This window comes from Jatropha curcas, chromosome 4 (assembly GCF_041381405.1).
Source record: "Jatropha curcas cultivar XTBG-Jc1 chromosome 4, XTBG_Jcur_1.0, whole genome shotgun sequence".
Classification (NCBI taxonomy): Eukaryota; Viridiplantae; Streptophyta; class Magnoliopsida; order Malpighiales; family Euphorbiaceae; genus Jatropha; species Jatropha curcas.
In genome coordinates this window covers 30624588-30645168 of record NC_143154.1, presented here as the reverse complement: position 1 = coordinate 30645168, position 20581 = coordinate 30624588, and the positions used below count along the sequence as shown (strand labels likewise).

General features: G+C 34.4%; 6 protein-coding genes and 1 non-coding gene across 8 annotated transcripts; 5 read left to right on the top strand and 2 right to left on the bottom strand.

The window, feature by feature from the left end:
• Window positions 1-1336, top strand: LOC105645841 (F-box protein At2g17036). The gene has a single exon (XM_012231556.4). The coding sequence runs from the start codon at window positions 95-97 to the stop codon at window positions 1223-1225; it is 1131 nt and encodes a 376-aa protein (XP_012086946.1). The 5' UTR covers window positions 1-94; the 3' UTR covers window positions 1226-1336.
• Window positions 1337-2924: 1588 nt separating this feature from the next.
• On the top strand, window positions 2925-3809 carry LOC105646052 (uncharacterized). Its single transcript, XM_012231820.4, has one exon. The coding sequence runs from the start codon at window positions 3043-3045 to the stop codon at window positions 3643-3645; it is 603 nt and encodes a 200-aa protein (XP_012087210.3). The 5' UTR covers window positions 2925-3042; the 3' UTR covers window positions 3646-3809.
• A 652-nt stretch (window positions 3810-4461) lies between these two features.
• Window positions 4462-4545, bottom strand: TRNAL-CAA (transfer RNA leucine (anticodon CAA)). The gene has a single exon. It is a non-coding gene; the product is annotated as a tRNA-Leu (tRNA).
• A 2300-nt stretch (window positions 4546-6845) lies between these two features.
• LOC105646053 (remorin-like) lies at window positions 6846-7928 on the top strand. Its single transcript, XM_089720020.1, has 5 exons — window positions 6846-6914; window positions 7108-7155; window positions 7225-7355; window positions 7446-7527; window positions 7600-7928. Exons 1-5 carry the CDS (start codon window positions 6846-6848, stop codon window positions 7762-7764), a joined length of 495 nt encoding a protein of 164 aa, XP_089576146.1. The 3' UTR covers window positions 7765-7928.
• A 5152-nt stretch (window positions 7929-13080) lies between these two features.
• Window positions 13081-14178, top strand: LOC105646054 (remorin). Its single transcript, XM_037637466.2, has 5 exons — window positions 13081-13186; window positions 13413-13427; window positions 13541-13628; window positions 13719-13800; window positions 13873-14178. The coding sequence occupies exons 1-5, from the start codon at window positions 13081-13083 to the stop codon at window positions 14071-14073; spliced, it is 492 nt and encodes a 163-aa protein (XP_037493394.1). The 3' UTR covers window positions 14074-14178.
• A 1033-nt stretch (window positions 14179-15211) lies between these two features.
• On the bottom strand, window positions 15212-17574 carry LOC105645842 (EKC/KEOPS complex subunit tprkb-like protein). Its single transcript, XM_012231557.3, has 6 exons — window positions 17380-17574; window positions 16179-16245; window positions 15936-16058; window positions 15767-15850; window positions 15582-15668; window positions 15212-15476 (listed from the first exon to the last, which is right to left on the bottom strand). The coding sequence occupies exons 1-6, from the start codon at window positions 17445-17447 to the stop codon at window positions 15390-15392; spliced, it is 516 nt and encodes a 171-aa protein (XP_012086947.1). The 5' UTR covers window positions 17448-17574; the 3' UTR covers window positions 15212-15389.
• A 356-nt stretch (window positions 17575-17930) lies between these two features.
• LOC105645843 (LIM domain-containing protein WLIM2b) lies at window positions 17931-20397 on the top strand. Of its 2 annotated transcripts, XM_020684074.3 has the most exons (7): window positions 17931-18104; window positions 18209-18297; window positions 18389-18450; window positions 19212-19311; window positions 19401-19423; window positions 19513-19602; window positions 19722-20397. In XM_020684074.3, the coding sequence occupies exons 1-7, from the start codon at window positions 18070-18072 to the stop codon at window positions 20010-20012; spliced, it is 690 nt and encodes a 229-aa protein (XP_020539733.1). In that variant the 5' UTR covers window positions 17931-18069; the 3' UTR covers window positions 20013-20397. The 2 variants fall into 2 exon arrangements, with proteins under 2 accessions (XP_020539733.1, XP_012086948.1); XM_012231558.3 differs by lacking the exons at window positions 17931-18104; window positions 18209-18297; window positions 18389-18450 and adding an exon at window positions 18667-19001.
• The last annotated feature ends 184 nt before the right edge of the window (window positions 20398-20581 follow it).

The following is a 20581-nucleotide window of genomic DNA, read 5'->3' as shown; positions in this document are numbered from 1 at the left end:
CGGAATCTTTCAACAATGCAAAATCCTCCTGTTGATTGACTTTCTCACCAGCCACAGAAGACTGGCTTGACGCCTTCGAAACACAAAGATCTAGATGGCAACCATGATTCAACGCGAAGAAAATAATAAAGCAAGGACTTCATCTTCTTCGTGGTTACAACTTCCTTCCGATCTTTTGTGTGAGATCGCGAAACGGATAAACTCTTACGATGATTTTATTTCTTTTGGCGCAGTCTGTCCGTCATGGCGATCCGCTGCGATCAACGAAAATTTCAACAGATCTCCTCAAATTCCTTGGCTATTACTTCGAACAAACGGTTGTAGCCCTGTACTGTTCAACAATTCAAAACGGAAATTTCATAAACCTTATTTACCTGAAGCCAATTCAAGGTACGATCCTTGTTTTTCTTTTGCTTCCCATGGCTGGCTCTTGATTCAAACTAGCCAAATCTTTCTTTTGCATCCTTTAACTCGTCGAAAGATTCTCCTTCCGGAGGTGATCAAAAAGAGTGTGGAACTTATTCACTTCACGATTGAGCTCAGCTTTAAGGCTGCCTTGTCTTCTAGTCCAACTTGTACTGAAAATTTTTCTGTTGTGGTTACTTATCATCGTGGATTGGCTTTTTATAAATCAGGCCACTCAAATTGGACATATTTAGTTGTAGATGGTGTTACTCGCATTCTTGATGTTATATTTTTCAAAGATCAGTTTTATTTTCTTGATAATAGAGGAAGGATTTTAGTTTTGGAGGTTGAAGATGATTTTAAGACTAGAGTTATCCTTCAATTACCCTATGCTGTGTTTATTCATGCGGTTTATGAATTCCAAAAGTGTTATCATCTAGTCGAAATGGAATTATCAAAATCAAAGTCATTGATGCTAGTTTTGCAGAGAAAGCGAGATTTTTCTCACACAGAAGCATTTGAAGTTTTTAAATTGAACTTTGAGAATGGTAAGTGTGAAGAGGTTGAGAGATTGGACAATAAAGCATTGTTTTTGGGTCAGAATTCAAGTTTGTGTGTTGATGTCAAGAGGAGATCGTTTAGGACTGGGTATATGGCCAATCGTATATACTTCATTGATACTGAAGCTGCAAGTCGTTATAGGGTTGGTAGGGAGAAGAATTTGGGTATCTATAATATGCAGACTGGGAGAATTGAGAGAAGTTTTGCAAATAATTGTGCATATCTCAGTCCACTCATGTGGATTGAGTTATTGCCTTGACCTTGTTTCAAACTGTAGTAAGATATACTTGGTTTATGAATATGTTAAGAAGATTGAGTATGTAATGTTTTCCCTTTTGTTTGTAAATAAATAACAGACACCACTTACTTAGATACCACTTTATATTGATCTTTCTTCCAACTCTGCAGGGCTCTCTAATTGCATGTTACATATTCTTTAGTTTTTTGAGCTTCATAGAAGGACCAATTACCCGGGACACTACAGAGTGTATGAACTGCTTGTTGAGAGTAATATCTTTCAATTCAAGTATTTAGTTTTTAATAGATTGAAAACAGGGGTAGATAGAAGTAGAGAGATTACAGTTTTGTTCGGCAAAATTAGTAGTTTTAGTAGTATTTAGCTGTCTATTTTCGTAATTTTTCATAAAATGCTGTTTTAATCTATAGACTATGTCACCAACACAGCCTCGGCCTGTAAACTTTTCATTGCCATTTTTGGATTTGCTTTGCCTGCCTTGCCAAGCAGTAATACGGGATATAAGTGTGGTATTGGTATCTACTACGATACTACATGGAAGATGGTGGCATATAAACATGTTCTTAAAAATATGGACAGTGGGAGTTTATATATATCTAAGCTAATGTGAGAATTCCAATGTAGGAATGACACACTATATCCAAGCGGTCGATTCTGACTGTAGTTTAAGAATTTCTGAATCTAGAGATCTTTAAATGCTGTTAATACAAATTTGGGCTTTTTGTTGCTATCTTGGGTTCCTTCCTAGATGGTACGGTACCAATCAGTCCATTTCTATCTGCCTTGCCTTGCCTTCTTACTAGGGGTGGGTAGTATTTCCCAAAAGCCTAATTTTACAGTCGAAAAAGCTATAAAAGATCTGCAACACCTAAACTGCGACCAAACCCTAAAAGCAGCACTTCAATGCAGATTTCTGATTGGCCTTTTCAACATGTCAAAATGGTCACAGCTCCCTCAGGATTTTCTGCTTTGAATTGCAAAGCTAATAAACTAAAAAAATTTTGAAATTGACCAATTTTATCAAATCCACGTACTTTAGAATTGTTGATGGCCCATTAGTTAATTAATTAGTGAATAGTTGGTGAAAATGAGTGTGCATGACTAATTGGGGGATTAAAAATATAATCAATCACATCTGAAATGTAAACTAATCTATTAAACAACTTAATTTTGACTAAAAAATATTGTTTAAGTAATTTAATTTTAATTTTGACCATATCTCAACAAAACTTACATGTTTACAATTAGAAGCATTGCAATAGACTGAACCTTAGGTAGTAGTATTTTTATTTTTATTTTTTTTATGTAGGTCAGATCAAATCTCAACCGACTAATTCTTTTTGTATTGAAGCTACGGCTGCCAATGATTTCCCCATATTAAATTCAAGACTAGGTTTGTTTTAATATGCTTCGTCAAAGAGTAGTAATTTGTCCTTGTCGATCATCCACAACGACACTCAAACAGTTTAGGGTTATTATTGCTTGAAAGGCTGACGGTTGCAACAGTAGAACTATATTCTATCCATCTCCCATTTTCTCCCAACTTGCAAACATGGGATTAACAACATCATGAAGCTAATTGCTTGATTCGCCTCTCTAAAATGAAAAGAATTTTCCACCTGATCTTACAGAGATGGTTCTTTGAAATCTTATCATTTAAATCACTTTTCATATGTATAATTGAAGGAAAAAAGATTCATGAAAATGTATGGAAAAAGATTAATGAGAACACAAACAATTTGCAATTTCCCCTTTTAGCACTCTTCTATTTTAGAATTAAAAAAAAATTTTAGAAAATAAATAATAACTTATAAAAATACATGACTTTTGCTAGCCGGCCTAATCAGGCTGCCGGCCTTAAGCTTGAGCACCGCCTCATGTCATGCATGACTAAAAGTGAAAACCTTTCTCTATATATATATACGTACTCTCTCCTCGCAATCCTTATAATTAACTTCTCTTCTCTGAAAGATATTCTCTGTGTCTTCATTATAATCGTTTACATAAAGAAGATGAGGCAAGCTGGGACTTACTCAGGATTACTCTGTGGTGGATTATCCGGAAGAACTGGCCCCCACTCTCTGCCATTGGCAAGGATTAAGAAGATCATGAAGAAATCGGGAGATGATGTGAAGATGATATCTGGTGAGGCACCGATTGTGTTCTCTAAAGCATGTGAGCTCTTCATTAAAGAGCTTACACAAAGGTCTTGGATGGTGACTATGCAAGGCAAGAGAAGGACTCTTCATAAAGAAGATGTTGCTTCTGCTGTTATCGCTACCGATATTTTTGATTTTCTTGTTAATTTGGTGGATAATAATCATTCCACCAATAATAATTCTTCCATGGACAAGCCTCAAGAAATAGAATCCATTAATGACGTAGTAATGCATTTACCATCTACAACTGAATACCTATTTTAGAAAATATTTTTCTAGTGTAAATTTACGCTAGAAATATTTTTAATTGTATTACATTTTCTTACGGCTTACCAACTATACAATAGTGATGTATCCGAACTGTACTTAAATATTTGAATTTAACCATGTTTTATGGAATATTAGGAAAACAAATGTTTGAGGAGCAATTGTCTGGTTGTACTTTTGGAGATGACGTACATAAATTATTCACTATGTTTCAATAGTTTATATACAATAGACAAGCAATGTCTTTTCAACAATTGCGGCTTAATAGTTAATGAAACAAAGAAAGTAAGTTTAATAATTATAATTTACGTATCTTTCAAATGAAAGAAGGATGCATTATTGATTTTAGAAATTAACCTGATAAGAGCAGTTTAACCTAATGTACAGTATATTGATATTGTAAAATGACATATATATTTTGAATCCATAAAGTAAACTGTATTTTGAATTCATTCCTGTCGTCATAGAAGAGAGAGAGAGAGAGAGAGAGAGAGAGAGAGAGAGAGAGAGAGAGCGAGCGAGCTAGTTGAAGTTAGATTGTAAATTTCTCGATCAGTATCACCATATAACTTGAGCAAACTGATTAAACTGACGAAATAATCGTTCACTGAAATGTCTCAACAACAGTTTGCAGACTGTCTTTTTCCTACAAGAAGATTGCCAAAAGCCTTACATATATGTATAGAGAGAGACAGCAACAGCAACTGTCCAATGCATGCCGTGTTGTTATATTTACGTCCCAAGTGGAATACGAGCTAACAAAATAACAACAGCTTTTTTTTCTTAATCACAACTATTAATATGGCCCAAAAATGTCAGAAGTGGGATTTGAACCCACGCCCTCTCACGAAGACCAGAACTTGAGTCTGGCGCCTTAGACCACTCGGCCATCCTGACTGTTTTAAACAAGTTTTATTACTAAAATACAAAACCTAAGAATGAGTTTTACCAAAAATTTCGCCCATTGTAAGATTCTTTTTCATACGTTATTAAGAAAAAAAAAAAGAAACGATTGTGCATCAATAATAAGAAAGACCCAACACATAGTAATTAAGACATTCAAAAAGAAAGTTAAATATCAAATGTGGTTTACCTATACTAATCCAGGCCACAAGAACACCCATTTAGAGTATTTTCAAAAATTACATTATATTACCCACTAAAGCCAAGTATCATTCATTAATTATGCAGAGAAACAGCTGAACACTACATTTTCACTCATAAGCCCACTATTGACTAATACTTCACGATTCTCTACTCTAAACGGAGCAGGTGACCGGACCTTTTTCTCCTCAGTAATCCTCTTTCTCGACTCCTCCTCTGTCCTTTTTCCGGCAATTGCAGCTGCTCTTCTTTCACTCCTTCGCCGTATAACATACTCCTCGGGAATAAATACATCCATTAATCGTGTCCCGAGTTTATGCTGCACGCCTCAAAATTTTTTTAAAAAAAATATAAGAATAGAGAAGAAGTTTAGGAGACACTGGGTATAAGGACTTGAGTCTAAAGTAATGGTAAAGAAGGGTGAGATATATAATTTTATAGAAGGCAGATACACGAATACCATGGGCGTCAGTACCCTATGTTTTTTGTTCAAACAAGCAACACTTGCTAATTTGGTAAAAAAAAAAAAAAAGGTAAAAGTATTAAAATTGTAACCTTGTAACGTTATGAGTTCAAAATTTCCATTTCCGGTCACTAGACTGGTTTTTAGAAATCTCACATGGGTTGTCAAAAGAGTTAGCATAGCTTTACAAAATTGCTATGATTTTATGAAGAAACCCTTGGAGAATATAATTAATATATAAAATATAAAGGTTGCAATATTCCGAAAAGTGTAATGAAGTGTTTAATGATGGCGTGTAAGGCATTGAGGAACATACGGAGAAGGGAAGTAGTGCATGTGAAGAAGGCAAGACAACTGTGCTTAAAAGAGTCAAAGTGTGTCTTTGTTTTTCTTCCTGTCTACTTCTTGCAGTTTGTCTGCTGATATGGAGAAGTATGAATTTTGGGTTTGAGAAATTTTTTAAAAAAGGCTGATTCAGTTCAGTGATTCTAGTAGTTAAGTCGAAAATGGAAACAATGTCCGTGGTCGGTTGCTTGGTTATTAAAGATAGATAATGTACGTAAACAGTAATATAACCTTGCCGACAAACTTTGAAACCAAGATTACAGGCAAACGACGTTAAGTTAAAATTAATATAAAATCAAGAAGCTACAGTGCAAGAACGTGATAACATTGACGACGAAAAGCTTTTCTCTGAATCCAAGATAGTATTGTGGATTGTTGAGTATGTATATGTATATGTGTGCGCCGGTGCGCGCGCTAACGAGTTTTGAAAACGGAGGGCCCCTTTCTTAATTAACAGTGGGCTCAATCTCTTACTGGCTCGTTTTGTTGTAATTCCTCCCAAGGAAATCGACCAGAAATTAAAACAAAACTAGTCAGAATAGGTTAAAACCAGGTGAAGTTGGTCAAAATTAATTGAACTGGCCACAAGAAACCAATTTTGGATCGAATTTAAAAAAGAAATCGCTAGAACTTTTGATTTATAATTTGTTGATTGGATGCTACTTTTGAAAATCTTAATTAATTCAAAAAAAAAAAAAAAAAGAATTTGGATTTAAAAAATGTTATGCTGCAAAAATTGTAAGACCATCAAAATAGATGAATGCTTTAAAAAAATTTTATTTGGCCACCACTGGATATTAGTGGTTTGAGATTAATTTGAGGATGTCCTAAAATTAAGTAGAACCTACAATTTCGAGTTCTTGTCAGTAATGACACTTTAAAAACTCCAACAATCTCTATAATTCTGAAACTATCTCCATGCGTGAAACGGTTGGTTCTATGAAATATTTCTTTTGAGAGTAGGGATTTATACGATCATCTCGTCTCTTCATCCACATAGAACCAACCCATTCCCGCATGGAAATAGTCCGCAATAGCTGACATAGACAGGACCAAAGCAAGAATCTCATTTCTTGGAACTCCCAAGAAACCCACATCTTGTTTTCGTTTTCTTGGTTTATAATATATCGAACTTCCATTTCTAACTATCATTACCAAGGTTTTTCTTGAGACATTTTACGACAGTCATTTCTTTCTCTATTTTTCAATTGAGTCTTGGTGCCTAAATTAATTCAAATACTATATTATATGGCGGAGTAGAAGCCAAAATCAGCTGAATGTAAGGATGTCTCTGTGCCTATACAAGCTGAAGAGCAGAAAGAAATGGTTGAAGAGAGAGAAACTGTTGCTTAAAGTATGTGCTCTCTGTCTTTCTGCTGTGTGTTTGGTTCTCAAGAAAATTCGAACAGAGAACAGAAGGAAGATTTACAGAGAATTTCTCATGCAGAATTCTTTTATTTTCAAAGAAAAATGAACATCCATTCACGATTTCCTTTTAGCATTTCATAAATCATAATCATTAATGATTTTCTTATGTTATTGGGCAGATTCAGATGCTGCAACTAAGGCAACTTCATGTTAACCGAATGACAAAGGTAAGTAAAAGTACTAAAGTTGAATTTATTGTGATCAAATCTTGAAATTTGTCTTTCTTTTTTCTTAAGAAAAAAGAAAGAAAAAATAAAACTACTTATATTTTTCTCTCAGAAAATGAGCTTGCAAAGATTGAATGGGATAAAAGATATGCTTTAATCAAGGCATGGGAAGAAACTGAAAAGGCTAAAGTGGAGAACAAGTAAGATATTAGTGTATTTAATAGTTGAGCTATTGCCATTTTCTATCTATGTCAGAAAAACTTAATAGACATAATACAATGTCAAAACAGGACTTACAAAAAGCTCTCTGCCCTTGGTTCATGGGAAACAAACCAGAAAGCAGTTTTGGAAGCACAAATAAGGCAACATGAGGTAATAAATTTAAATCACAAAGTTTCTTTATTACATGTTGATTTATGATCCTGCTACTCGAAAACATAACAGGAAAAATTAGAAAGGAAGAAAGTCGAATTTGCAGAAAAAATGAGGAACAAAATAGCAGAGATCCAAAAAGAAGCAGAGGAGAGAAAAACAATGATTGAAGCAAAGAGAGGCCAAGAAGCAAAGAGAGAAAAACATTTACCGTCTACAGCTGGAAACCTATTTTAGAAAATATTTTTCTAGTGTAAATTTACACTAGAAATATTTTTAATTGTATTACATTTTATTGCGGCTTACCAACTATACAATAGTGATGTATCCGAACTGTACTTAAATATTTGAATTTAACCATGTTTTATGGAATATTAGGAAAACAAAAGTTTGAGGAGCAATTGTCTGGTTGTGCTTTTGGAGATGACGTACATAAATTATTCACTGTGTTTCAATAGTTTATATACAATAGACAAGCAATGTCTTTTCAACAATTGCGGCTTCATAGTTAATGAAACAAAGAAAGTAAGTTTAATAATTATAATTTACGTATCTTTCAAATGAAAGAAGGATGCATTATTGATTTTAGAAATTAACCTGATAAGAGCAGTTTAACCTAATGTACAGTATATTGATATTGTAAAATGACATATATATTTTGAATCCATAAAGTAAACTGTATTTTGAATTCATTCCTGTCGTCATAGAAGAGAGAGAGAGAGAGAGAGAGAGAGAGAGCGAGCTAGTTGAAGTTAGATTGTAAATTTCTCGATCAGTATCACCATATAACTTGAGCAAACTGATTAAACTGACGAAATAATCGTTCACTGAAATGTCTCAACAACAGTTTGCAGACTGTCTTTTTCCTAAAAGAAGATTGCCAAAAGCCTTACATATATGTATAGAGAGAGAGAGCTAATTGAAGTTGATTGTAAATTTCTCGATCAGTATCACCATGTAACTTGAGCAAACTGATTAAACTGACGAAATAATCGTTCACTAAAATGACTCAACGACAGGTTGCAGACTGTCTTTTTCCTAATAGAAGATTGCCAAAAGCCTTATGTATATGTATAGAGAGAGACAGCAACTGTCCAATGCATGCCGTGTTGTTATATTTTACGTCCCAAGTGGAATCGAGCTAATAAAATAAAATAACTACAGCTTTTTTTTTCTAATCACAATTAAAAATATCAGAAGTGGCATTTGAACCCACGCCCCTCTCATGTGGACCAGAACTTGAATCTGGCGCCTTAGACTACTCGACCATCCTGACTGTTTTGAATAATTTTTATTACTAATATAAAACAATCTTAAGAATGAGCTTTACCAAAATTTTCACCAATAGTAAGATGCTTCTTTTTCATACGTTATTAAGAAAAAAAAAAGAAACGATTGTGCATCAATAATAAGAAAGACCCAACACATAGTAATTAAGACATTCAAAAAGAAAGTTAAATATCAAATGTGGTTTACCTATACTAATCCAGGCCACAAGAACACCCATTTAGAGTATTTTCAAAAATTACATTATATTACCCACTAAAGCCAAGTATCATTCATTAATTATGCAGAGAAACAGCTGAACACTACATTTTCACTCATAAGTCCACTATTGACTAATACTTCACGATTCTCTACTCTAAACGGAGCAGGTGACCGGACCTTTTTCTCCTCAGTAATCCTCTTTCTCGACTCCTCCTCTGTCCTTTTTCCGGCAACTGCAGCCGCTCTTCTTTCACTCCTCCGCCGTATAACATACTCCTCGGGGATAAATACATCCATTAATCGTGTCCCGAGTTTACGCTGCACGCCTCAAAATTTTTTTTTAAAAAATATAAGAATAGAGAAGAAGTTTAGGAGACACCGGGTATAAGGACTTGAGTCTAAAGTAATGGTAAAGAAGGGTGAGATATATAATTTTATAGTGTTGTGTTGGTGCCCACTCAAAGGAGATCCACACACAAATGAAAAGAAAAAAAAAAAGAAAAACGTGTTATTTGAAACAGAAAAAAAGTTGGCAACCAACCATTGAATAAATGGAAAGCCGTGTGTGATTCACACGGGGATCTCACATCATCTCTCCGATAAATAGGAGATGGCTGAGCTCATCTCTACACAGCCGAAAGAAAAACAAAATGTAGCAAAAGAGAGTTTATTATTTTTAGGATGAGTTTTCTACAATTAGGAGAGAGAAAAATAGTGAGTAAATTATTATGAGTTGTTTTTGAGAAACACTTTATGTGCCACTATTTTTGAATTACTCTTTTAATAGTGGAAGAATGATTCGAAGTTTGTCCCTTGGACGTAGCCCTAAACAGTTGAGGTTGAACCGCGTAAATTTCTGTGTGTCCATTTCTATTTTTCGCTGCGTTAATTTTCTCTTAATTCTTTGAAAGTACCCAACAACTGGTATCAGAGCTGATCCCTAACAAGTGGTATCAGAGCCGAAGGTTTCGGCAGGTCCAGCCGGTCAGGTAGCGGTACCAGATCCGTGGATATATTTTAAAAATAAATATACCACGAAGAAGAGAAAATTACGAGGAGTCCATTGGTGCTGTCCGCTCGGAAAGATGTTGCAGAATCGACTTAGTGATGAATAGTAAAATAGTAACTCAAAGTTGATGGTGAACAGTACATTGCAAGTCCGTTTCAAGTAAGCCCAGCACTATTCACGCATAGCACTATTCACGTGTACAGTTACTATTCATGCATACAGTTACTATTCGAGTAGACTATTACTATTCATGGCCACTATTCACGTATACTATTGTTCACGTATACGGTTTATGTTGGTGATGATATTCTGCACAAGTCAAAATAGAGAAACAAAATGATCAGTCTAAATGGCGGGAATTACCATATATGGAGAAATGAGATATCTCCTTATGGTAATCAGAATGCATTTGCCCGTGTTTAGTTGAACTAAACCAGAAGACAAGACTGATGATGAATGTGTTTTTCGAGCATGCGTCCAAATCTAGGTTGTAGATTTGATGATGAAGGTTTCTGTAGCACCTTCAGAAATGGTCAGTGGAAGCTCACAAAAGGTTCATTTGTGGTAGCTAAAGATCGGAAAAGATCTGCATGTGGTGCCTTGTGTCGAAAGTCTTCCCGATAAAAGGAGGTTGGGCGGCGTGTCCCGCAGAGTTGTAGCGACGGTACAAGATGGTTGGCAGATCTAATAGATTATCGCTGGAAAGGAATATTGGACTGCAGTGAAATGGAATTTCAGGATATCCAATCACATTTGCAGGGGGAGCCGTGTCGTGGCAGTCAAGATTACTGAAGCGTGCAAAGAGTTGCTATGCAACAACATGACTAAGACCGGAAAAAGATCTGCAGGTGGTGCCTTGTGTCGAAAATCTTCCCGACAAAAGGAGGTCGGGCGGCGTGTCCCACAAAGTTGTAGCGGCGGTACAAGATGATGGGCAGATCTAATAGATTATAGCTGCAGGAGAGATGATGGCTAACGTCTCCACTTGAGTGTGCAGGGGAGATTTGTTGTGGTGGTGCCCACTCAAGTGGGACCTACACACAAATGAAAAGAAAAAAAAAAAAAAGAAAAACGTGTTATTTGAAACAGAAGAAAGGTTGACAACCAACCATGACTAAATGGAAAGCCGTGTGTGACTCACACATGGCTCTCACATCACCTCTCCTATAAATATGAGATGGCTCAGCTCATCTCTACACACACAGCAAAAAGAGAAACAAAATGTAGCGAAAGAGAGTTATTATTTTTAGGATGAGTTTCCTAAAATTAGGAGAGAGAAAAATAGTGAGGAAATTATTATGGGGTGTTTTTGGGAAACACTTTATGTGCCACTATTTTTGAATTACTCTCTTTGTTTACCTACTATTTTTAATAGTGGAAGAATGATTCAGAGTTTGTCCCGTGGACGTAGCCCTAAACAGTTGAAGGTGAACCACGAAAATTTCTGTGTGTCCATTTCTATTTTTCGCTGCGTTAATTTTCTCTTAATTCTTTGAAAGGACCTAACATATAGAAGGCAGATACACGAATACCATGGGCGTCAGTGCCCTATGTTTTTTGTTCAAACAAGCAACACTTGCTAATTTGGGAAAAAAAAAAAGGTAAAAGTATTAAAATTGTAACCTTGTAACGTTATGAGTTCAAAGTTTCCATTTCCGGTCACTAGACTGGTTTTTGGAAATCTCATATGGGTTGTCAAAAGAGTTAGTGTAGCTTTACAAAATTGCTATGATTTTATGAAGAAACCCTTAGAAAATATAATTAATATATAAAATATAAAGGTTGCAATATTCCGAAAAGTGTAATTAAGTGTTTAATGATGGCGTGTAAGGCATTGAGGAACATACGGAGAAGGGAAGTAGTGCATGTGAAGAAGGCAAGACAACTGTGCTTAAAAGAGTCAAAGTGTGTCTTTGTTTTTCTTTCTGTCTACTTCTTGCAGTTTGTCTGCTGATATGGAGAATTATGAATCTTGGGTTTGAGATATTTTTTCAAAAAGGCTGATTCAGTTCAGTAATTCTATTAGTTAAGTCGAAAATGGAAAGAATTCCGTGGTCGGTTGCTTGGTTATTAAAGATAGATAATGTACGTAAACAGTAATATAACCTTGCCGACAAACTTTGAAACCAAGATTAGAGGCAGACGACGTTAAGTTAAATTAATATAAAATGAAGAAGCTACAGTGCAAGAACGTGATAACATTGACGACGAAAAGCTTTTCTCTGAATCCAAGATAGTAATGTGGATTGTTGAGCATGTACATATATATGTGCGCGCGCGCTAACGAGTTCTGAAAACGGAGGGCCCTTTTCTTAATTAACAGTGGGCTCAATCTCTTACCGGCTCGTTTTGTTGTAATTCCTCCCAAGGAAATCGACCAGAAATTAATGCAAAACTAGTCAGAATAGGTTAAAACCAGGTGAAATTGGTCAAAACTAATTGAACTTTTGATTTATAATTTGTTGCTTGGATGCTACTTTTGAAAATCTTAATTAATTCAAAAAAAAAAAAAAAAGAATTTGGATTTAAAAAATGTTATGCTGCAAAAATTGTAAGACCATCAAAATCGATGAATGCTTTAAAAAATTTTATTTGGCCACCACTGGATATTGGTGGTTTGAGATTAATTTGAGGATGTCCTAAAAGTATAACCTACAATTTCGAGTTCTTGTCAGTAATAACACTTTAAAAACTCCAGTAATCTCTATAATTCTGAAACTATCTCCATGCGTGAAACGGTTAGTTCTATGAAATATTTCTTTTGAGAGTAGGGATTTATACGATCATCTCGTCTCTTCATCCACATAGAACCAACCCATTCCCACATGGAAATAGTCTGCAATAGCTGACATAGACAGGACCAAAGCAAGAATCTCATTTCTTGGAACTCCCAAGAAACCCACATCTTGTTTTCGTTTTCTTGGTTTATAATATATCAAACTTCCGTTTCTAACTATCATTATCAAGGTTTTTCTTGAGACATTTTAGGACAGTAATTTCTTTCTCCATTTTTCAATTGAGTCTTGGTGCCTAAATTAATTCAAAGACTATATTATATGGCGGAGGAGAAGCCAAAAACAGCTGAATCTAAGGATGTCTCTGTGCCTATACTAGCTGAAGAGCAGAAAGAAATGGTTGAAGAAAGAGAAATTGTTGCTCAAAGTATGTGCTCTCTGTCTTTCTGCTGCGTGTTTGGTTCTCAAGAAAATTCGTACAGAGAACAGAAGGAAGATTTACAGAGAATTTCTCATGCAGAATTCTTTTATTTTCAAAGAAAAATGAACATCCATTCACGGTTTCCTTTTAGCATTTCATAAATCATAATCATTAATGATTTTCTTATGTTATTGGGCAGATTCAGATGCTGCAACTAAGGCAACTTCATGTTAACCGAATGACAAAGGTAAGTAAAGAGTACTAAAGTTGAATTTATTGTGATCAAATCTTGAAATTTGTCTTTCTTTTTTCTTAAGAAAAAAGAAAGAAAAAATAAAACTACTTATATTTTTCTCTCAGAAAATGAGCTTGCAAAGATTGAATGGGATAAAAGATATGCTTTAATCAAGGCATGGGAAGAAACTGAAAAGGCTAAAGTGGAGAACAAGTAAGATATTAGTGTATTTAATAGTTGTGCTATTGCCATTTTCTATCTATGTCAGAAAAACTTAATAGACATAATACAATGTCAAAACAGGACTTACAAAAAGCTCTCTGCCCTTGGATCATGGGAAACAAACCAGAAAGCAGTTTTAGAATCACAAATAAGGCAACATGAGGTAATAAATTTAAATCACAAAGTTTCTTTATTACATGTTGATTTATGATCCTGCTACTCGAAAACATAACAGGAAAAATTAGAAAGGAAGAAAGTCGAATTTGCAGAAAAAATGACGAACAAAATAGCAGAGATCCAAAAAGAAGCAGAGGAGAGAAAAACAATGATTGAAGCAAAGAGAGGCCAAGATTTTCTTAAAGTAGAGGAAAATGCAGCAAGATACCATTCTCTTGGATATCTACCAAGAAGGTCTCTTATATGCTTTGCCACCTGAAATGTTAACTGCGAAAAATTTTTGTTTTTGCCTCTCTTCAGTTTATTTTTTCATGTCTCAGCAAATTAATTCTGGTTCTGCGTCTTTTACATATCCATAGAGCAAGCAACGAGTCAAAAATTTATAGTACATAAAATATAAATCTAAATATTATAAATGAATAGTGTAAAAATTTTTTTTATAAAATATAATATAATTTGGTATGTACAAGCTCTAAAAATAATTGTTATTCTATAATTTAAGATTAAATATTTACTTAATTTAAGATATAATGAAAAATAAAATAAATAATTTAACTGAAATAATACAGAATACATTATTTTCCAAGATTAGACAAGCAAAATTAAAATATGTAGTTATTTGTAACTTTCAGGCGTTTTATTTATTATAAATTTTTAAAATTTGAAAAATAAAAAATGTAAAAATTGAATTACGAACTAAAACTCTCTGTCGGTCTGGCAGCAAACGGCGCCGTTTTGCTATTGATTACTTTACTGTTAAAACAGTTTTTAATATGTTTGGGGCAAAATTTAAAAGACAACAAAAAACTGAAAGATTATCACCCTCAAAAAAAAAAAAAAGAGAGAAAAAAAAGAAAACAAAAATGAAAGATCATCGTGTTTCCAAAGTCCAAACCGTTGCCTCTACTAAAAACTGTAGCTTTGATATCGGGCCAGTAAGTTTCAAAGAACAGAGATAGACTAAAAAAAATCAAAAGAAATGAAAGGTAAAGCTAATACTTAATCTTAACCAGTCGCTTGAAAACACATTAAAAATCAAATATACAAAAAATTATTGAAAACCCAACAGAGAATCTATGCCAATATTAGATAACCAATTCAAACACACATGGCAGCCCAATTTGAACCTGATAAGGGATGCAGCAATTTCAAGTCTTAGCAACTTCTTGTTGCCAATAACTAATTCTTAGAAGGCAGGCAATTTTTCCATGAGCTTCAGGTAGTTTCATAATAGTAGTTATTTTTCTGATAAGATATACTGAACTCCAGTAATTCTCGTAAGGTTTCTATGACTGTAGCTATATATTAGCTAACTCTGAGAAAGAAAAGATCCAAATCACCAAAAGATATTTTTCTGCCTATGCAACGCTCTACATATGAATTGGATGCATCACATGTTATCAAGAACATAAACTTTTAGTTTCTAAATCAGGAACTCAAATTATGATTCTTGACAAGAATTGTTCAAGCATAAATAATGATCTTACCTGTCCTAAACTATGTTACAACAGTATCATCATATCAATAAAATAAGTACAACCACATACATTTGTTCCTTCTCACAATTGTTCCTTCTCACAATGCATCACGGACAGCTATGCGGCAGGTAATGGCATCTGCAAGAGAGGATATCCCTGCTTCCACGGCAGAAATTTTGTAGTGCTGAAAAATTTTAAAAATATTGATCATCACCAGCAATAAGCAATATCAGGACATAGAAGTACATAACTGGTACAGTATTAATTAAGACTATAGCACACAACTAACCTTTTGTATTTGAGCTTGGTTTGCCCTCCCTTCCAACTCCTCCAAATCAATTTCTTTTCCATTGATTAGTTTCTCTACAACTTTCATCTACGAGTAACACAATCAATGTAACCAGAAAGGCCAAAACCTTTGAATTACTAATTCAATACTTAAACTGTTGTGCTATGTTTATAAAAACACCTCACCTCATCTAAAGAAGAATTGAAACGAGCTGCTAAGATGTATGTAGAGCTTTCAGAGATTCCACATCTTTTCAAGGACTCTGTTATCTAGAAAAGTTCAAAGTATTGATTTAAACAACACACGAAAATAAATGATAAAAAAAAGATGTATAAGATATTGAAAGGTAGTTACATGTTTAGATCCTGAGTAATTATAAACAAGCTCAGAATGAAGAGTCCGTGTCGTCAATGAATCCCGAGACTTGGCAATAAGTGTCTTATGTGCAGCGGCTAGAACAGGGAACACATCTGGAATCTATCACAGTAATTATCAGAATTGCATTAGAATAACATTAACACAGTATACAAGGATGACGGAATGCTGAAAGGGAACAAGAAATGAGGTTTATTAGAGTCTGTATGTAAGAAACCATACAAGTGAGGCATTGAGTAGTGCAACTTCTGGTTCCAGGGTTCCAGCTTGCATAGAATCTAGAAGTTCCCTGCATAAAGGCAAAGTATTTTAGGAGCTAAGCTAAAGAGCAAAAAAAAAAAAAAAAGAGTTTGTTTTTGTTCCCTCAATTCTCTCCTTAAGATTCACATTTATAGCAAGTTGCAGCTTTTGAAAGATAATTAGTGAAATGCACTGGATACTCTCTCCAAACATTAGGTAAAACAAAGTACACACATAATGCAGGAAACGGAAAAGACATAACTATAGTCCATGAAAACTCTTCCATGGACACATATATATTGACATACTAAAAGAAATATCAGGTTTTCTTTCAAGAGATATGTGTACCAAAAACTACAGAGGATACAACCATACAAAGATAACTTGCAATTACTAGCAAGCAGTGAAAGGATGAACGTTGGAATCTGTAAATTATGGAATAAGTGAAGGTAAAATTAAGTGTTTCCATGTTTATCTTCAGTTTACAGATTCAGTTCTTAACATCAATGAAAGGCTTGAGTTTGAAGAGTCAACTGACCATCAATGTTATATTGGTACTAAATGATATGACTCCATTACAATCAATTATAATGTTAAGACCAAATATCAGTTAAAAAATTGAGTATTAAACTCAAATTTTTAGAACATGAAACAAATGGCTACACTAAACTGAGTTCAAGCAGTTACTTGTCATTTTTTTTCTTTTTTTTTTCTTTTTTTTTTTCTTTTTTTTTTGCATATCTCCAATAATTTTAGAGAAGAAGAGCACCAAATACAAATTCCATATTCAAAATTTTCAAATTTCTTGAAAAACATAGCATTCCCATCGCACTCGATGTCCAGTTTCTAAAGCCTGTTACCAGCTATGCAATAATATTAAACTGCCTTGCCTTTCTATTGAACTTATAGCAGCAAAAACATAAACTTTTTTCTGTCAGGCAAGTAACTAGCAACCTTTATATTATGCCCATCTCAGAGCAGCCTCACTGGAACTCTTAATGCTAAACCGTAATAAAGCCCAACAATTCGTCTTAACTAGCAAAAATTTCAATAAAAAATCAAGAATTCTCCGTTAGACATTCACATTGCTAAAATGACTACAATAACCAGAGAATTGTACAAAGTATCCATATTTGAAAATAAAAACAATAAAAAGCAAAAGAAAGTATACAGCGAGAGTTACTTGGAATTGGTGACATCGGAGAAGAGAGCGAGAGAAAGGGTGTTTCCTTTGATATCGTAAACCTTCATGGTTGACCGGCCGATCTAGCGGCGGCCGCAGCTGACTGCGGTTGTTTATGGAGCTTGGATGAGAAAGCTTTTGCAAAGAAGAAAAAAACCGCCGATGGGAGATGGAACCAAGGTAGGTTTTTGTGGAATGATAGCATGTGATGTCACCATAGTAAATGTACAATTGGTCAACGAGTCATCGTTTAATTTTGGAAGTAAAATCGCGTGCAGAGAGACCGAACGACCGAACCTAAAAATTAAATAAAGATGTCGTTTGCTTTCTTTGATAGTTTAAAGGGTGTTTTGTTTGGTTATGTTGTCGCTTGTGTTAACCGTTGCGTTGAAGTAAAATTGTATTTCGCGCGGACAAAAATTACTTACATCGGAAATGACATCACCCAAAATTTTCTGTCGTCTAGAAGTAGAACACGGCAACGTTTTATTTATTGGTTCCGTCTTCATCGCCTCTCCATAGACAGATGAGGGACTGATGCTGGATGGTTACTCATTCTGTTAACTCAATTTCTTGTTTCTAATGGTTTATCGAAGTAATGAGCACTACTAGTTACAATCTTTTTTCTGGCGAATTTTCATGCTTTACACGTAATTATATTAAAAGTTTTTTGTGCTTTCGAACTGTGTGATGAAATGCCTCAACGACTTGGAGCTTTTTAAACTGTAACTTTGAGATTTCTCTTTTTTGATGGGGAATGGTTAAGTGTTCTTGATCTTTTATTTCTCCTTTCCTGAGTTTTGAATTTGACCTTTCCTAACTTCACCAGGCAACCAAAAAGATGTTGTCTTGAAGCTAGAGGCTTGCGGGAAGAAAGCTACAGAACTGCATTGAGCTTGTTGATTGAAAAATGGGAAGGTGAAAGTTCTTGTAACAAATAAACTATCAATAAGGGGTTTCAACTTGAATGTTCCAGAATTTTATTTTGTTAACATGCACTTTTCTGCAGATTCAATTTACTGCGCACATCGAGCTGGCAGGACAGATTGGCTTGGCAGGAAGGGCACTGTGGTAAGTTTGGTTATATTTTAAACACCATAAAATTAAAGAAAAATTAGTTGTGATTTATCCCTTTTTTAAGGACTATATCCTTGGTCAGGAATTTGATCCGTCTTTGCAGCGGATATAGACCCTCTATTCTTAGAATATTAATTTTGATCTCCTGTCTCAAATATGGTGAATTATTCTAATCCATTCTACTATATAATCTGATCTTTAATCTGCAAGAGACCATAGAAAATAAAAAATAAAAAATAAAACAGGAAAAAAAACCAAAATTTGAGGGTTCATTCTATCTCAAGTTTTCTGAGATAGAGACCTGAACTCCCTATTGTTCTTCTATTTTTGTTGTTGGAAAACAATTCCCATTTAGAAGCTTTTTCTAGCTCATATTATATTCAAATTAAATAAAATACAAATAGTTAATAATGGGGTTCAGTGGAACATTAGAGAAATGCAAGGCTTGTGATAAGACTGTTCATTTCATCGAAATGGTAACAGCTGATGGAATTAATTATCATAAGACGTGCTTCAAGTGCAGCCACTGTAATGGACTTCTTGTGGTAATATATCCATATTAGCTCTAATCATTTATAGCCTTCTTTTTCTTATTTTTCTATTCCACTGTTTCTGTGACATTGAAAATTCTCTCAGAGAAACCTTCTGCATTTCAAGGCAAACACTTGACCACAGGGTTTTTAGCCTTGAAGCAAATTATAATGAAATGGTCTCAATGGATTCTGAAATTTTGTTGTTTACAATCGTGTTTACAGATGGGCAGCTATTCCTCAATGGAAGGAGTCTTGTACTGCAAACCTCACTTTGAGCAACTCTTTAGGGAGACTGGAAGTTATGCCAAGAAATTCCCATCATGTAAGAGCCTTAATTTTCCTTTCCTTCATTTTTTTCTTCTTTTCCTTTTTGTTCTAATGGTTTGTTCCTTCTGATTATGGTCATATTAGCTGGAGAAAAGAAAAATGCATTGGTACGTGTTTTGAAATGCCTAATTATTATTCATTTGAAAATGTCCAAATTTTTCCTTGCAATTGAAACTAATATTCCTCTTCTCTGCAGACAAGGACTCCTAGCAAATTTTCCTCCATGTTCAGTGGCACACAAGACAAATGTGCTCGTTGTAACAAAACTGCATACCCTTTAGAAAAGGTTCTCTATTTTTTTGCCTTTTAATTTCTTATTTGCCTAATAATATAGTAAATTAAAATATACCGGAAATTAATTTTATAAAAGCCCTCATATATATATTTTTTCTTTTTGTAACACAGGTGAGCGTGGAGGGAGAAAGCTATCACAAGTCATGCTTCAGGTGCTCTCATGGAGGTTGCTATATCTCACCTTCATCTTATGCTGCTCTAGATGGTGTTCTTTACTGCAAGCCCCACTTTGCTCAGTTGTTTAAGGAAAAAGGAAGCTATAATCATATTCGAAAGAGCAATTCGCAACACCAAATCGATGCATCAGAAGAAACCAAAGCAGTACCAGAAGAAACCAAAGCAGCACCAGAAACTGAAACAGAAGATGAACCTGAAGCAGCCCATGCACAAGAGCAGTCTTAAGCCATTAAAATGTCCTGCATCATATATTTGTCCTCAATTAGGCTAAAGCTAAATATGGGTAGATTTTCGTTTTCCATTTTTGGCTAGCTATGATCCATCTGAACCATAAACATTTTTGTTTGAGGAGGCTGCTTGGAAGTTGTTTACAGTTGCAAAACTGATGGGGATGTTTTTATTTTATTTTATTTATTTTGATTATTATTATATGACAGGGGCAAGAATAAGGAGTTGAGTTTATATTAATTTTCACAATCAGGGACAGATTTCCATATGGTACTTATGTTGATCCAATCAAAATATTGACTTGCACCTTGTATTTGAGAAGATATTGTTTGATTTTGATGTTATGATTTGTATTTGTTGAATTGATGAGAAGTTTAGTTCATTTGTACTTATCTTCTATTGTTTGAATGTAATTTCATATCAATGGCTCAGGTTCCTTTCTAAAATTTATCATAATGTATAAATTGTGGAAAGCATAAGCTAATTTCCAATATGTTTGCACATACTTGAGAAATTTCTTACATCTATATTTGAAAATTGCAAAATAATTTCTAATGAAATTCCAA

Bases quoted from the DNA above. Each gene is read 5' to 3' on its own strand.
- LOC105646054 (XM_037637466.2), top strand. From the start codon at position 13,081: ATGGCGGAGGAGAAGCCAAAAACAGCTGAATCTAAGGATGTCTCTGTG. The intron at 13,629-13,718 runs GTAAGATATTAG...ATGTCAAAACAG, and splicing joins AAGGCTAAAGTGGAGAACAA to GACTTACAAAAAGCTCTCTG. The intron at 13,801-13,872 runs GTAATAAATTTA...AAAACATAACAG, and splicing joins CACAAATAAGGCAACATGAG to GAAAAATTAGAAAGGAAGAA.
- LOC105645843 (XM_020684074.3), top strand. From the start codon at position 18,070: ATGAAATGCCTCAACGACTTGGAGCTTTTTAAACT. The intron at 19,312-19,400 runs GTAAGAGCCTTA...TGGTCATATTAG, and splicing joins TGCCAAGAAATTCCCATCAT to CTGGAGAAAAGAAAAATGCA. The intron at 19,424-19,512 runs GTACGTGTTTTG...TCTTCTCTGCAG, and splicing joins GAGAAAAGAAAAATGCATTG to ACAAGGACTCCTAGCAAATT.
- LOC105645841 (XM_012231556.4), top strand. From the start codon at position 95: ATGGCAACCATGATTCAACGCGAAGAAAATAATAAAGCAAGGACTTCA.
- LOC105646053 (XM_089720020.1), top strand. From the start codon at position 6,846: ATGTCTCTGTGCCTATACAAGCTGAAGAGCAGAAAGAAATGGTTGAAG. The intron at 7,156-7,224 runs GTAAGTAAAAGT...TTTTTTCTTAAG, and splicing joins ATGTTAACCGAATGACAAAG to AAAAAAGAAAGAAAAAATAA. The intron at 7,528-7,599 runs GTAATAAATTTA...AAAACATAACAG, and splicing joins CACAAATAAGGCAACATGAG to GAAAAATTAGAAAGGAAGAA.
- LOC105645842 (XM_012231557.3), bottom strand. From the start codon at position 17,447: ATGAAGGTTTACGATATCAAAGGAAACACCCTTTCTCTCGCTCTCTTC. The intron at 15,851-15,935 runs GTAACTACCTTT...GAACTTTTCTAG, and splicing joins ATTACTCAGGATCTAAACAT to ATAACAGAGTCCTTGAAAAG. The intron at 15,669-15,766 runs GTGAGGTGTTTT...TGTTACTCGTAG, and splicing joins TCAATTCTTCTTTAGATGAG to ATGAAAGTTGTAGAGAAACT.
- LOC105646052 (XM_012231820.4), top strand. From the start codon at position 3,043: ATGACTTTTGCTAGCCGGCCTAATCAGGCTGCCGGCCTTAAGCTTGAG.